The sequence below is a fragment of the Coenobita brevimanus genome, chromosome 72, assembly GCF_032717465.1.
Source record: "Coenobita brevimanus isolate Jiangsu-jjx chromosome 72, ASM3271746v2, whole genome shotgun sequence".
Classification (NCBI taxonomy): domain Eukaryota; kingdom Metazoa; phylum Arthropoda; class Malacostraca; order Decapoda; family Coenobitidae; genus Coenobita; species Coenobita brevimanus.
The window spans coordinates 3,995,006-4,012,042 of record NC_137025.1 but is presented as its reverse complement, the minus strand read 5'-3'; the positions used below and the strand labels follow the sequence as shown (position 1 = coordinate 4,012,042).

The window sequence follows — 17,037 nt, the reverse complement described above, 5'->3', positions numbered from 1 at the left end:
CAAGGTGCTGTCTACCACAAGAAAATGTTGGTTCACTTCATGGAATGGCCTTGCAAGGGCAGTTGCTTGCTTGTGGTTGATGGGACTGCTTTGCCAGACAGACCTGGGTTACTCTACAACAAAAACTGTCATGAAAGCACAGAGAGGACAATACAGAGATCTATCTGACTATGATTGTGGTATGCAAGCCAAAACTGAGAAAAGCATTGAGAATAAAGGATGACAGCACTCAATGTGAAAGACTGAAAGTGGAAAAGCAGAAAAACAAAGAGAAGTAACTGAAAAATGTGGAACACTACTATCTGAAGTTCTCATATTTCAAATATTTTCCACAACAATTAATTTTCATATGGTATTACACATCAGTGATCTTCTCATCCTTAATGTCAATGGTTACAACAGCCAGGTTTTGCTCACCCTAATCAGGTCAATACTACACACACACATTCACACATGATGGACAGACTTGTTATGGCAGTTCACACACAAAACAGCAAAAGTAAAGCTTTAATCTGCCACTTCAAGGGATCTTTGGTGGAATGTTAATGGTCGTCTGTGATGTGAGTTAAATGATAAGAGTGCTTTGACAGTACAGTGTCTTGAGAAACTGTTCTGAGTGGTGCAAAGTGTGCAAAGTATGCCAAAAAATGTTCACAGTGCAGTAGCGTTCCAATTATAGAAATTATATCCACATGCTGAAATTAAACTGCAATATGCACAATTTCATTACCATATATGAATATAATTTCTACTACCTTGAAAAAGTTCTTGTCTGGCACTGAAAAGTGGTCATATTTTGAGGGAAATGAAGATAACTGTGATGTGACAAATACTTTGTTGTGGGGGAAAGGGGATAAACAGTACAGTACAGTGCAGTATCCACCCTGTATTTGAGGATCAGGGTGAGCAAGTATCTGGCTCATATATTCAAAAGTATCAACCTTAGCACACACACAGTCTACCACTACGCCTCAGTTAAGGCAAAAACAACTCCTCACTGAGAAGCCTACACAAAAGTCAGGGGTCACCTGGGGTTAATGGCAGTATTGTCAAGACCCCGTAGGAGAAAGAGAACAAACATACCTGCCAGTTCATCTCAAGCTCCACACAATTCACTGAGATTTGTACTGTATATCTGAGTGAGTGTAAGCAGGCATGAGGCACTGAGAGAACCAATTTGACCAGGCCAGTTATTTCCAACCCATAATACTTCAACAGCAACAACTGCATCAAGTTGAGAAGGTCTCACATGAAAATGATGTAGCTTATTCTCTTTTTCTACATGGTCTCTACAGAGTGACCCCTGACTCACTCTCTCTCTTTCCCTCAGTGCTGGCTCATGTCACCTTTGTACTTAGCGGCAGTCGTCCCCAATACAGCTGCAGCAAATTGACCCTGAGTGGTGGAGATTACTACTGGACGCTACACTTCTTATCACCATCACCTGTGCCAGCAGGAAAAAAGATGGAATGTTATTTTACTGCAACAATATTTTTGTGATAATTTTCTTACTTCCACTGTAGATGAACAACACTAACAATCACAAGGATTACATCATTGAGGAAATGACTGCAGTAAAACCTCCAACAACAGAGGGAGATCCTGTTTTTAATTCTATGGTACTGAGAGCAACAGCCAAAAATAAGAAAGTGAGGAATGACAGCTGCTTCCCAGGTTGATTTACTTGCATCTCAAAAGAAACTCTCCAATAATGAAAATGGTTCATTGAGGAGATATAATGCTCACTAAGGGTTCCATGGTAACTATTCTATTAATGTTAATGGTTTGTATGCCACCAATGTAAATCCCTAAAGTGAATATGAAAATGGAAAATAGAGGAATGAAAATGTCACTCATTGGTATCTAAACAAGAAACAGTGATTGGGATGGTGCTTTAGGCTCCTATAAATGCTGCTGGGCCATGGTCAATCAGCATGGTGACAAATAGTATACACAATAGTACAGTAATGGTTTATCAAGTCAAGTTCATCCTTCCAAAGGCATAGTACATTCATTCCTCTAAACAATCTTCAGTAAATACTGATGGCTATGCCTGGGAGAAAAGTGTTGTAAGTTTTAACATGAAACAGTTCGAGAGGCTGGACTGTAATTCATATACAGTACAATGACATCAATGTATACCAAAGTAATAAGAAAAGGTGAGGACAGAAATGAACATTAATGCAAGAACAAATGCAGTGTATTTTACTATCAGCTGTTTACTTGGTAGTGTGACATACACAATCAACACTGATGACAAACCGCAAAGCTAAGGCATGTCTGTTCTAATCAGATGAAATTTGCTCACCTCCTGCAACTCAGCTGAAAGCTGAGTGTGGTCAGATTGGAGGGTCAATTCATTTCGTAACCATGGAAACTAATTTTTATTTCATAACTTAGGTACCTTGAATTTCACGCAACCACAACTTTGAATTCACATTGTGGAAGCAGCCTAGTTCCATCAGATGAAATAAAACCTATTACAGTAGGTACGCACAGTACACGAGTTTATGGAAGGCAGAGGAGGTTGTGTACTGTGAATACATAAACTTATGGGAAAAATTACACATGGTCTGCACCCCCCTTCATCGGTAACCCTTGAGACTCCTGTCAGACCTAAGTATTGTACTGTACAGGGAAACGATCTAGGACATATTACCTAAGATAAAGTAAGGCAACACGATTACAGCTTTACTAAATCAACAGGGATATGGCTTAACTAAACCAGCAAGAATATGGCTACTCACCTTAACCCAAGAAGACAACAGGCTTGATGGAGGTAAGAAGGGGATCCAAGGCAGGGTGAGGCACCTAGTGTGCACCTCCTGCACCACTCATCACACCACCTTCCTCACCACTCTCGTCACCAGCACTTTCGACACTTTCACTAGCTAATGCACTCACTTCATTCATAAACCCTTCAAAGTCCATTTCTGACATGTCAGACATCACATCATCCTCTTGATCCTACCCAGGAAATGGCTCTTCTGATGTTGAAGGGAGTGATTCCTCACTTTCTTGAGGCCGAAGGTAACAGGTGATGAGGGTTTGCTTCCTTCTGTTAACCTCCAAGTTGTGCCTGTCTGTGTAGTAGTGGAAGGTTCTGTCCAGTGAAGTCATCACATCCTCCACTCACAACTGACAGTGTTCAGTTCGTGTCCAGCAGCGGTGGCGGCAACAAGTCCTCTCTCCACCATGCCCTCTTCCACTACTACTGCTACAGCCTACGACCTGTCGAGGGGGGGCTAATACTGGCAGTATCGGGCCTGAGGGACGAGCGCAGACCATCAAAGGCACGGTAAAGTGGTACAGTGTGAGGGCGAGCTACGGGCTCGTCCGGTTTCGGGATACTGGTGCCGATGTATTCGTACACCGTTCTGGGATCACTGCTCCCACTTCACGGCGCCTCCAGCGCTCGTTACACGAGGGCAAGACAGTTGAATTCCACGTTCACCAGACACCGAAGGGTCCCGAGGCTAGAGACGTCACTGGACCGGGAGGTGCAGCTTTGCAAGGCTCTGCCTATGCATGGCGGCGCCCCACGGCCCAAGGGCACCGGCCTGTGGATCCTCGATGTCCTGGTGATGTGGATACAATTGTCGTCATGTGCATCGTTCTGTGGTGATGACAGGGCAACGATACTCGTTCTTCTCCCCCAAATCTTTGAGAAGAACGGGCTGCAGCACCTTGTCATTCCACAGAGCTTCGCTCGTGATGTACAGCCAGCCCCTCGTCAGGAGCGTCGTTCCATCACGCTGCAGCCTCCCCAACCCCACAGAACACCGCGGAAAAGGCTGCAGCTCGATGCTCCAATTAACAAGGAAACTACCACCACCACTGCCAGCCCTCCACAGCCCATGGACACCAACCATGCCAACCCTGACATAGACCTGCACAACACATCGTCAGCTTTCGAGGAGGACACCATCTCTCCCATCCCGCCCATTATCCAGGACACGGAAGCCCATGCTTTCACTCCATCACCAACTGCTGACGATGTGTCACCAGCAGATCCTCAGCCAACTCAGGAACCTTCCCCGTCCCCCACCCCACCATCACCGAGGAGGATCAAAGGGAAGACAACCAGGAAACAGCCTGACACCAAACACTGTGCCACGCCTCGTAAACCATGCAACCACACGCCCAAAAGCCCTTCTCCTGCCAATGCCGAACGCCCACCTATCACAATCGATCTAGACGAATTCGCCAGGATATTTCGCCAGCAGCTCTCCCAGTCCAACTTCCTCAACTTGCTCTCCAACTGCATTACCTACCCTTAATTCCTTCCTACCGCCTAGCAACTGCTACCTCCTCATCTCCTGCTTTTCACTGGCGGGCCTCATACTATAGGCCCGCTTCCACTCTGATCCGTTCAGAGGGAAAAATCTAAACAACAACAACAACAACTGACAGTGTTCGATGACCTTGAATTCTTCCTTGAATTTATCTGGGGCACATAGTACCCGGCTGATCCCCATCATCGACAAGTCTCCACTCTCCATCACTAGTGCTGCTGGCTGTTCTGCCACAGACTCCCACTCTGCGTTGGCCTCATCCACTCGCTGCACGACTTCCTGGGGATCCTGCTCCACTGCTGCCGAATGTATGCCCCTGATCTCCTCCTCACTGACTTCACAAGGTGGGTGGAGCGTAGGCAACCATTGGCGCGTCTTGGGGTGGCAATGTCGCGTGTTCAGGGTAACCCAGGATTTGGGCCACTCTTTGGTGTCGTCTCGCCTATTACAAGTTCAATTCGCGTACTGTTAAAACAATACACTAAAATCTGATAAAAAAACAGGTCCTCACGTACTATGCAATTCACGTACTGTGAGCTCGCGTACTGTGTGTACCTACTGTACATTACAACAATTCTGGAAATCCAAGGAACAAGATTAAATTAAAAAGTGGTCAGTATACCCAAAGTCACACTGAAATATTAGAAAGCCACTTGTTGAAAAACATTTCTGTACAAAAAATTTCTGAGAAGATCTAAAATGCAAGGAAGATCAAGGCCATGCATGGTACAGCATTACAAAACAGACATAGACACAACAGGGAGTCAATGATATATGCAACACAATGCAATATTACACATGTCTGAGATGCAGTGACATCAGCCTCTTTGTTACGGCTGCCAAGTAATTCTTTCTTACAAGTTCATTTTTATAAATATGTGGACCATTAATTTTGTCTTGTGGGCCTATGTTATTTATGCAGTTTCTGTATGGATTATAATGTGCAAAATAAATTTCAGGAAGACATGCTAAGAAGTCTAATCAGATGAGATTATGGACCTGAATAGTTGCAGGGATTCAGGAAGTCTGCTTTTGTTCATTACATCTCCATTCATGGTAGCAGGTAGTAGCAACCATCATCCACTCAACTGATGTGGTGCTGCCCACTTCTTCCTTCACCTTTATCATTCTTTTTCTGTGTCTGCCCTCCTCTCTTCCTACTTTTCACAACTTTCTTGTCAAGTTTTATAACCCTTCTTCCCACTTACGGTGACTTAACACTGAAGTCTCCCATAACCCTGGAACACATTTACATTGGTAGGTGGTAAAACCACATTACCAAATAATGAGGCAATGTGGAGCCTACTACAGTGCTACTGTTAATGGGTGGAGATATGCGCATGTGGTGTCCATCCAGAAACCCTCCACACTATTCCTGACACCTAATTATGGCAACAGACTGTCTGCCACAAGGTTCATTGCATGGGAAAGCCTTGCAAGGGCAACTGTTAGCCAGCAGTTGAAGGGTCTGCTCTGCCAGACAGACTGGGGTTATTCAATAACACCTCCTTTCATGGGTAATCTTCAAAGCTGTCCTGTTATCAAAATGATGATCTAAACTCCAGTTTTTCATTTATGGTTGCCCATTCTTCATAATAAAGTTGCTCTGATGTCAGAAATATATATTTTTTTACCCTAACAACCTTCAACCATGAGCCAACAACAGCCATATCACTTAAAGTAGCATTCTGACACATCAGTTCTCAGGTGTTAAAGGTAACAGTACTCATATTCAGTATTAAATAACTCCAGGGATCATTCCAATGCTTGTTTCCAAATAGATAACACTGTTATCTTCAACAACATTACAGATACTGTCTATAATGTACAAAACTGAGACATGCACAGGAGCTTCATTTTTATGATAACACGATGAGGATGCTCCTGTATGATCACATTTAAGAGTGTAAGGAAACAATAAACTCCCTGTGTTAGGTTACTTCACCTATGACTATGTACCAACAGTACATTTATTGTCAGCAGGCATAAACACAAACATACACACATACAAAAACTGAAAAATAGCTAGTTACTCTTATAAAACTTCACACATGCAAATGACTGAATCAATAAAAATACTAAATCCTGAGTGAAGCAAATTTGTGCACAACCACAACAACCAGTGCTGAGTACTCCAGTTCAGTCAGCCACAGATGACTAGAGGCAGCACTATCTGCTGACACCAACTACTGGGCAGCATGATGCATAAGTAAACATGATATTCATCTCACTTGCTTTTGGCAGGAGAGTTTTTACTCTCAGAGAGCCAAGAAGAGGATGCTGAGAGGGAAGGGTGGGTCTCCTGCTTGTGGGACTGTGACATGGGGGGGCGGGGTGAGACTGGGAAGAGCCGTTTAGCCGACCGTCGCTGCTCCTCCCATCCAGCTGCCAACTGTTTCTGCAAGGCTGGGTCCTCCATCCTGCCACCAACATATTACAGGGTACTTTTAAAGTTGCATCTCTCAACCTGTATATCTCCAGAGTAACCAACTCTGAATATATGTGAACTAACAATCAGAATAAGTTTTGATATAGCACAGTACTTGATGCTCAAACTTGAGAACTCTTATCAATATACAGTGCTCTCAATATCAAATACGATGACAGAGTACACTGCAAAACTGCCCGGAAAAAATCATAATCCTACAGATGCTATTTGCATAAAATATCAAGGTATATATATATATATACACACAGTATATATAAACACCCGCTCGATGTAGTGCTGCTCTCAGGTGTCTGCCCTTTCCTCTCCTCCCTCCTTTCCTTCCTTCCTCTTCTGTCTTTCTTTACTTCATTCTTTCCCTGTCCTTCTGTCTAAGTGTTACTTTACACTCCCTCTTTTGTCTTTCTCTCCTTCATTCTTTCTTGTTCCTTCTGTCTATGGGTGACCCTACACTAAGTGACAAGCCAAATGGTTTCTTGTACACCAGGAAACCATTTACTATGCTGGGTGGTAACCATATAACCAAATTATGGTGCCTGGTGGTTTAGTGGGTAATTGTGGTGCTCCAATCGGACTAAGCCAGTGAAGGTTTATATCCAAGGAGTGGTTGGGGTTTACTGCTCACGTAATGCCACTCAGGGATGAGTGAGGCTGGTCACTCTCATCTTAAATGCCAGGACCAACTTGCCCAGCCCCGGGCTCCTACGCTCCTCATGGGGCAATGCAGGATTGGATGATGGATGGATATATATACAGTATATATATATATATATATATATATATATATATATATATATATATATATCCAATATATCCATCCATCCATCCATCATCCAATCCTACGTTGCCCCATGAGGAGTGTAGGAACCCGGGGCTAGGAGGTTGGTCCAGACATTTAAGATGAGAGTGAGAATATATATATATATATATATATATATATATATATATATATATATATATATGTATGCACCAGTGGTTGGTGGGGACGCTCACCATCCACTCACTCACTGTAGTGAAGCCGTCGGATGCCTGCCCTTTCCTTTCTTCCTTCCTTGGTCCCAATTAACGCACCTGTACACCAGGAAACCACTTACAATCCTGGGTGGTAACCAAATAACCAAATTATGGTGGCTGTTGGTTTAGTGAGTAATTATGGCGCTCCAATTGGATTGAGCAGGTGAAGTTTTACATCCATGCGGTCGTTGGGGTTTATTGCTCACATGATGCCACTCAGGGATGAGTGAGGCTGCTCACTCGCACCTTAAATGTCAGGACCAACTTGCCTACCCCCGGGCTCTTATGCTCCTCATGGGGCAAATGAGATTGGATGATGGATGGATGGATGGAATTAAATGATATTATTCACCATGTGACCAACCAGACAGGGCTTTTGCTTGAAATTTTGGCGTCAGATGAAAGGGCAGCTGTACCATTGTTGTCAGACACAAGGTAAATTGTCAAAATCCTCAAGACCCTCAAGTTGTGGTAGCATTAAGGAAAAACAAGAGTAGAATTTCTCTGGGACCTGCAGCAAGACTTTTGTTTCAAACAGTTTGCTGTAAAATGTAACTAGCCATCTCAAATAACTTTATATGGGACCACTTTTATGTCTCAATGGGCTTAAATGAAGAACATTACTAAAGTTGCTGCTATAGTAGGACTCACGTACGTTTGCGGCTGTGGTGTGGCCCGCACCTGTGTACAATGGTGCCACGTTTCCCCAACTTGCGATGTGAAACAGAAGCTATTTATGTACAAGGCATCACAAATTCGATAAATTCCGATGAATAAAACTTACACTTGTGTATTTTGATGGATGAATCAACAGTAATCTTATTATGCATAAAATATTTATACAGTAACACAGAAACATGGCATACATATTGTACAGTGTTGCTAAAAGAAATTGTAGTCGCTTTTAATGGTTTTAAGCGTAGTTTTAGGGTGGGTAATAATATCACAGTTATGGATATAAGATAATGAGCCTGAAAAAAGAAGAAATATGCCAATATCCAAAGTAAAAGAAATAATTCATGTAATTCTTGTGAGTGGCAACACTTACACACCCAGCCTGGCCTAAGATAAAGTACGTACCCCTCCGTAGACCCAAGCATAGCTTGTACAGGTGTTGCTAGGGAAAAATGCTCACATTTACTGGCTTTTACCATAATTTTAAGGGCGAGGAATAATCACATTTATAATTATAAGCTAATATGTAATACAAAATAGTAGGCATATGCCAATACCGAAGTAAAAAAAAAAAAAAAACTATTCACTCGTGAGCAGCAACACTTCCACACCCAGTCGGTGAGAGAGAGAGAGAGAGAGAGAAAGAGAGAGAGAGAGGCAGGAGAGGGGCATGCATTGAATGCATTGTCGGCATCACTAAATATAACAAAACCAAATTAACAAATGACAGCACAATTATAAATAACTTATAAAAGAATCAAAAGTACTCAGGGTGGCTCACATTTCCCGCCAGGAGAGAGAGAGAGAGAGAGAGATAACGGTATAGAAAACGTGGCAACACTGTACACAGGTGTGGGCCACACCACAGCCGCAAACATACGCGAGTCCTACTATAGATGCCTCCACCACAGGCGTCAGCTGATAGCAAATTTGGATTCTCCACGTCCAATAAAACATATACAGGACCACTTTTGTCTCAATAGGCCATAAGTTCTTTCCTCTTCTCTATCGAGCTTGGCTCGACTTTCGTAGCGCTGGGTTTGTTTACAAAATGGAAAGTCAATATCCGTCAAAATACCTCGGGAGGAACAATGCCTAATCTTGACTAGTCACGCTCAGAATTCAAAGTCGTTTTGACTTTTGGTGCTCGCAAAAACGAGGACCAGCATGATAGTCAATATAAGATATCAAGATTAGTCAAAATATCTTGACTTTTAACATCGCGAATACGCGGCTTATGAATGTTGTTGAGGCATTTTGTATAATGCTGGGAAGTTGCTTATTTCCTGTTTCATTATGGTGGAGGGTGATGCAACACAGAGTTACATGGGTTGGATGGATCCTGTGATGAGGCAATGAACTGGGTACCTATCATGTTCATCTGGTCTTCGACATGGAGCATGCCCGTAACCATCTTGAGGCAGACGAGGCTGGCATCTCCTCTCCCCCTCCCCTCCTTTAGCAGCCTGTTCAATCCACCCCCACCCCAAAGTCCAGGGACTTGTTCTGATCGCATTAATAACTTTACACTGATCCCTGTCATCCTCAACCCGCAGTGCTTGTGGGTGAGTCATCGGGATTGGATCAGTCCAACTCAGAACATTTACTTAATTTAAAATCTGTTCAAATTCACCTGCAATTGTATTATTTGGTGCTAGGGCTAAAAAAAAAAAATTTCTGGGGGAGAATGTCCCCGTACCCCCCCAGTAGGGCTGTGTTCGCCTCGTCTGTTTTCAAGTCCTGGTTACGGCCCTGAGGAGTACTTCTGATTCTTGGTGCAAGTGACCTAAATTTGTGGTCTTGTATATCTTCTTGTTTCTATAGCTTTCTTTTCTGTTTCTTAAAAAAAAAAAAATTTATGTCTGCACGCTGCAACTAAGGTGGGAGCCAAGCTTGGCCTCACATTATTCATGATGCTCTAATAAACTGTCTGTAGACTGCTTTCAGAGACTCTAGTGGCCTGAAGGTACCTGTTCACAAGGTATTCTTCCAGATGTCAAGGATTTTGTCGTGAGTCTTGGAAAATCTGAATATTTCTGTGAGGGTAGTTAAGGCTAGGGGACTGAGGTGTTTGAGTTGGATGTTTGTGATTTTCTCTGATCCAGTTGCATCAGTTTTTTTTTTTTTTTTTTTTTATTACCTGTATAACTTTTTGTGAGGTGAATGAGGAATGTGCTAATGAATTATCATTGATTTTCCATTTTGTGTGTGTGTGTGTGTGTGTGTGTGTGTGTGTGTGTGTGTGTGTGTGTGTGTGTGTGTGTGTGTGAGAGAGAGAGAGAGTGACTAATTTGAGGACAGGTAATTTTATGCCTGACTGATGCATAGCAATATATCTGGTTGTCTGCTTGTTTCTTCATGCCTGGGATGGATTGATCACTGTTCATTAGGCTATATGGGCTGGTGGGCGGTAAGTTTTTGGAAGGGTGGAGGTTTGTTATTATCTTCCAAAACATGTTGCTATTTTTCCTATTAACAAGAGTGTCTAAAAGTTTTTCCACTTATCATGCCAGTCTGTCTGATCAATTTGTTACTGTGTTACTTAGGGTATATAAGAATTCTGCTTCTGCTGGGGTTGGCAGAGTATTTTATTTTATGGTACACTCTCCCTCTCTCTTTTTGAGGAGAGAAGTTGAGCTTGAAGTTCTTAATGCTATCACTGGGGATGAGGTGTTTACTGGTTATATTAATTATCTATGGAAATACTGATGGTGGTGGCTCCAATGTCAACAGTTGGAAAATAATGTAAGTTCAGTGTTCCAAGTGCCTTGTGTTAACTGTGTTCAGTTTGCAATATGCAGTTTGTGAAAGTTTTCCTGTTTTTGATGTTTTGCTTTGAATGTGTAGAATACATTAATGGGAAACTGAACAGATGAAAGGTCATGGACTAACCCGGTCTTATCGTTTCATATCACTTATTAAGGCTGCAACATGCTTGCATGCATCAGCCTTGGTCAGCTAATGGCAGCTCCTTGCAGTCATCCTCTATCCTCTCTACCTGTCCAAACCATCTCCATCTGCCCCTCCTCATCACAGCATCAATACACCCCAGTCCCATCCTTCCTTTCAATTCTTCAATCGTAAACCTAGTCCCACTAGGCCTCACATTCAGGGACGCACTACACATCCATCTAATCATTGTCACTTCTGTATGCCTGAGCCTACAAATATTCTCTATCTTTACTGCCCAGGTCTCACAACCATACAGCATTATGCTCCTAACATATGCTGCATACAAAGATCCCTCAGCACAGAAGGAGGAGCCCCCTCTAAGTCAGGAGGGGCAACAGGTCCTTGAATTCATTTGCGGATGATTTAAATGGCTAGTGCAGAGGTGATGTCATGTGAGGAAGTTGCTTTGTTATATCTGCATGGAGGTTATGTCAGGGTGGGCTGGTGGTTTAGGATGATTACCGATTTGAGTTGTTCTAGAATGAGAATCCCTCAGCTGTCCAGTCTGAGTGCCTAGCCATAAGAGGTGTTTTACATTTAGGTCATCAGCTATTATTGTGTTAAGGATATTTTGGACTGAGGTGATAGAGGGATATATCTTGGGAACATAATGTGGGCTCATGGTAAAAACTGCTGAACACCTTCTCAACTGGCAATAACTAAATGCACAATATAGGACCTCCCTATGGTGACAAGAGGGTGACCTGGTGGGACCAAGAGACATACATGAATGCAATAAATCAAAGAACAGCACAGTCAAATCCTTATTATAAGTTAACAGATGAGTTCCAAAATACCAGAACTTTTTCTTATAATCTTTGTACTGCAATTGGTGCAACCTGGTAAATCAGCTTTATAAACAGTACTGGAACTTTAACAGGCAACTGTCCCTTAGTTTACAATGGCCTTAATACAGCAGTGACAAAGACCATAACCAAAGGCAACACATAACAAAGATTTATTGTAGTCAGTACCAAATTCACTTATTATGGGTGCCACCATCATATCAGGTTAGCACAAATCTAGCAAAACTTAAGGATATTTTCTTGACATGTATTATTTTCCTGGGCTAAAGTACTAGTTACCAAGGTTAGGTGCCAAGCACGATTTGAATCCCCAAAACGTAGCTACAATTCATCATTATCACTATCATCATCATCCGGACCTCCCTTCCCACCCGAGGGCAGGGTGAGGAGTAGCAATGTCCAGACAGCTACAGGTGCAGTATTAGTTTTTTAATTACTGCATGTAATGCGAACAGACCTATGGGTTAGCCATCTACTTTTAATTGTTCAAGGCTACAGTACCTGAACCACAGGTTCTTAAATCTGACAGTATGGGAATGACTGTTACCATTTTTAATACATACATGGCCTGAAGCTGAAGAATACAGCGGTATACAATCCCAGTACCAATGAGCCCAAAGTTGTGAAGTGAAGTCATATGTAGAACAAAGTTACGGTAAAGGTTCTTGCGCAGCAGCTCTGCTCCGTGACCCTCCAGGAACATACTGCATGCCAGGGGAATCTGGCTGTCACCTACAAAGCTGCAAGGCCATGGGGGTTAGACTAGAGTACCCAACTGTTCAAAAAATATTCCATCATCCCGAAAAACATTATTAATATAACTAACTTGTACAGTACAACTCTAGTTCCTCAAATACAACAGTCACTGTGGGGATATGAAATGCCTTAATTTTAGACATCTGGCATATAAACATTCTCTCCCTCCCTCCCTCTCTCTCTCTCTCTTTAGTTCTAAAAAGCCCTACACACTTTTTAAATTTAGTATATAAATATACTATTTACACAAGATACAGGTATATAAAAAAGCAAATAAGCAAATGAACACATCATATATATCAACAAAACCCTGAGATCAACAACAACATTAGAATGTTAAAGACCAGACCAGTCTAGACATATAAGTGAAAAATGCAGGTGCAGTAATGTATCCTGTGCCTGTTCAGTGTTTCACATCATTTTCTACTATAATCTCTTTCACAGATAAAATTATAAGATTTGCCTCACTTGTATTTCATGACATGAAGGTTCCACATCTTCATGAGCTCCTTCTCGCCCTCGTTGACATCTGAGAAATCATCAATCATCATCTGTGTCTTTTGTCGCACCCACTCAGAATCGTGTTCGCCCTCACTGTCCTCATCCAGCTCATGTGGTTGTATCGGCAAGCACGTCATGGTGTGGTGGTACAGTCTACAGTGAAGAACAAAAATGTGGGTAAGGGGTTGATTGATGGTGGTAAGGTCTAAGGTGCAGCACAGGAATGGGATGAGGGGGTGACTGGTGGTGGTCATCTGAGATGGGGTGTAGATGTGGGGTCAGGGGGTTACTGGTGGTGGTACAGTCTAAGGTGGGGCACAAAAATGGAGTAAGCGGGGTGACTGATGGTGGTGGTCTAAGGCACAGCACAGAAATGGGGTGGGTGATAACTGATGATGGTGCAGTCCATGGCACACCACAGAAATGCAGTGAGGTGATGGCTGGTGATCTATCTATCTATCTATATACCTAGGCTGCTTCCCCCAAGGAAAGGGAGGTAGCCGAGACAGGACGACTCACTCTCCATTTACTCATCCATTCAAACACATTCATTTGCATCTTAGCCCCAAAGGGGAGAACGGACAGATCCTCACCGCACCACACCGCACAAGGGTCAACTGGGCAATGCAATCAGTGACATCCGCAGCAGGGCCCGACAGCAGAACTGGTTTACCCCTGCCACATCATAACAGACCCATCCCCTTACCCGCACCTGACCTGACTAGCTGATCAGACCAAATGCGGGAGAATATCCCCTCAGGGCTGCGTCATCACTTATTCATTCACAATTTCTCTCCATTTATTTCTGTCACGCACAGCCACTCTTCCTTGCTCAACAGACATCCCTCTCGCATCCAGCGCTCTCTTCACACTGTCCATCCATCCTATTCGTGGTCTTCCTCTCAGCCTTACACCTCTCACATCAGATCTAGTTATCTTTTTCACCAATCGCTCATTATCCATTCTCTCCATATGTCCAAACCATTGCAACACCCTCTGCTCAACTCTACCAGCCATCTCCCGAACAACTCCAGTTCTCCTTCGCACTTCATCATTTCGCACCCGATCCATATGCGTCACTCCACACATACTCCTCAGACATCTCATCTCCATTACATTCAAACTTTTCCTCTCTGCTACACCCATATTCCATGTTTCAGCCCCAGATAATGCAGTCGGTACCACAACACCCTCATACAGCCTTCTCTTTACATCCATTCTAAGCGAACGACATTTAAACACTTTTTTCATTCCTCCCAGCACCTTTCCTACTTCATTTATTCTAAACTTAACTTCTGCATCTATTCTTCCATCCACAGCAACATGTGACCCTAGATATTTAAAACAATCTACCTCCTCAAGCAACTCACCATTCAAAACTATATTCATCCCCCTACCATCTATCAACCTCGTACACTTCATCACTATACTCTTATTCTCATTTACTTTCAATTTCCTCCTTTCACACACCCTTCCAAACTCCTCTACCAACTGTCTCAATCTCTCCTCTGAATCAGTCACCAGTGCAGTATCATCTGCAAACAGCAGCTGCTTCAGATTCCACTCTCCTCCATCAACATTTACCAGACTCAGACCACCTAAAACTCTTGCATTCACCTCCCTTACAACACCATCCATGTAAATATTAAACAACCAAGGCAACATCACACATCCCTGTCGCAGCCCCACTCTCACGGGAAACCAATCACTCACAGCATTTCCCACTCTTACACACGCTCTACTATTTACATAAAAACTTTTCACCCCTTTTAGTAACCTACCATCAAGTCCATACAATCTTAAAACAGTCCACAAAGCCTCCCTATCAATTCTATCATAACGCTTTCTCTAAATCCATAAATGCCCAAAACACATCCTTGCCTTTCGCTAAATACTTTTCACACACTTGTCTCACAGCAAACACCTGATCAACGCATCCCCTCCCTCTCCTAAAGCCACACTGCTCATCACTAATCACTCCCTCTGTACCCTCTCTAACTCTAATAATTAACACTCTACCATACACCTTACCTACAACACTCAACAGACTTATACCCCTAAAGCTAGTACATTCATACTTATCACCCTTGCCTTTATACAACGGGACCACACAAGCACTTGCCCAGTCAATTGGCACCATACCTTTCTCAAAGCACACATTCAACAATCTTACTAACCAGTCAACAATAGTCACTCCACCACCCTTCAGGCATTCCACAGCACACCCATCCATACCTGCAGCTTTCCCTGTTTTCATCTCCTTTACTGCCTTCTCCACTTCTTCCTTCGTGATCAAAGAATCATTCAACTCTCCCAACACATTTATTCCTTGCACCCTTCCATCCGCCACAATCTCAGCCACCCTTTCCTCCTCTACATTTAACAATCTTTCAAAATACTCTGCCCATCTCTTCCTTACTGCATCCATCTCAAATAACATCCTTCCATCCTCTGCTTTTACTCGTTCTTCCTTCCCAGACTCTCCCTTTCGCACCCTTTTCACCTCCTTCCAAAACATTTTCTTATTCTGCTGAAAATTCTCTGTCAGCCGCCTACCCAACCTCTCATCTGCTGCCACTTTAGCATCACGCACAGCCCTTCTCGCTCTATTCCTCTTCTCCTTATACCTTTCATATGACATCTCATCCTTCCTCTGCAGCCACACTTCATATGCACGTCTCTTCTCTGCCACAGCCATACTTACTTCCTCGCACCACCATTCACTTCCTTTTCTTACACCACCACCCACACGTCTCACACCACACACCTCTTCTGCATGCCCCACCACAGCACTCTTAAACAACTGCCATTCCTCCTCCACGCTGCCATTTTCCCGATCTTTCACTGCGTTCCACTCATCTTTCAATTTCTCCTGATACTCTATCTTTTTTTAGCATCTGGTGATGCTAAAGACAAAGGCACGGCACAGATATGGGGTGAGGGGGTGACTGGTTGTTTGTGCAGTCTGAGGTGGGGCACAGAAATGCAGAAAGGGAGCATATAACTGATACTGAAAGAGTCTAGAGTAAAACATAGAAAGAGGAATGAGGGGGTGACTGGTGGCTGTACAGTCTTTTTTTTTCTTTTTCTTTTAAGCAACAAAGAAAGAACCAAAAGCTAGAAGTATGAAGTCATAGATTTCCAGGAAAAACTAAACAAAAGAGAGCCAAATTCAAGACCTGTTCAGTCTGAGATGCCTGAATACACTGCATTCAAAAGACTGGAGGTCATAGATAGAAGACAGTTCCAGAGTTGATCTGTTGCAAATATTTAGGACTCAGAAATAACTCTTGCATTAGTAAGTTTTCATAGCAAATAGGTGAGTGTGCACTACCAAATGTAAGCACCCACCATAATGGAGGAGGGATGCAAGTAAACAGTTCAGATGAACAGTGGCTACTGAAGTAGCATGAGCATAAATATAAAGATGCAACAATACAGTTAAGAGAGGGAGAAAGGCTGAAGGAAGTCAATAAGTCGGGGCAAGTTGAGATGAAAGGCCTCTGACTCCACCCTGTTTAGAAAAGATGTGTGTGAGGTATCCCCCCCTTTCAAAGGGGTAGTAGTAGTAGTTGTTCCTTAGGCAGTCTGG

General features: G+C 43.1%; 1 protein-coding gene across 1 annotated transcript in view; it reads right to left on the bottom strand.

Annotated features, from left to right (window-relative positions):
- Positions 1–4,504: 4,504 nt before the first annotated feature.
- Positions 4,505–17,037, bottom strand: part of Su(z)12 (Polycomb protein Su(z)12) — a 30,167-nt gene continuing 17,634 nt past the window's right edge. Inside the window, exons 10-14 of the mRNA XM_080278273.1 lie at positions 13,413–13,598; positions 12,752–12,928; positions 6,527–6,715; positions 5,504–5,533; positions 4,505–4,670 (exon numbers count right to left, since the gene is read on the bottom strand). Of these exons, the coding sequence (XP_080134399.1) occupies positions 4,505–4,670; positions 5,504–5,533; positions 6,527–6,715; positions 12,752–12,928; positions 13,413–13,598 (748 nt within the window). The remainder of the gene's footprint in view (positions 4,671–5,503; positions 5,534–6,526; positions 6,716–12,751; positions 12,929–13,412; positions 13,599–17,037) is intronic.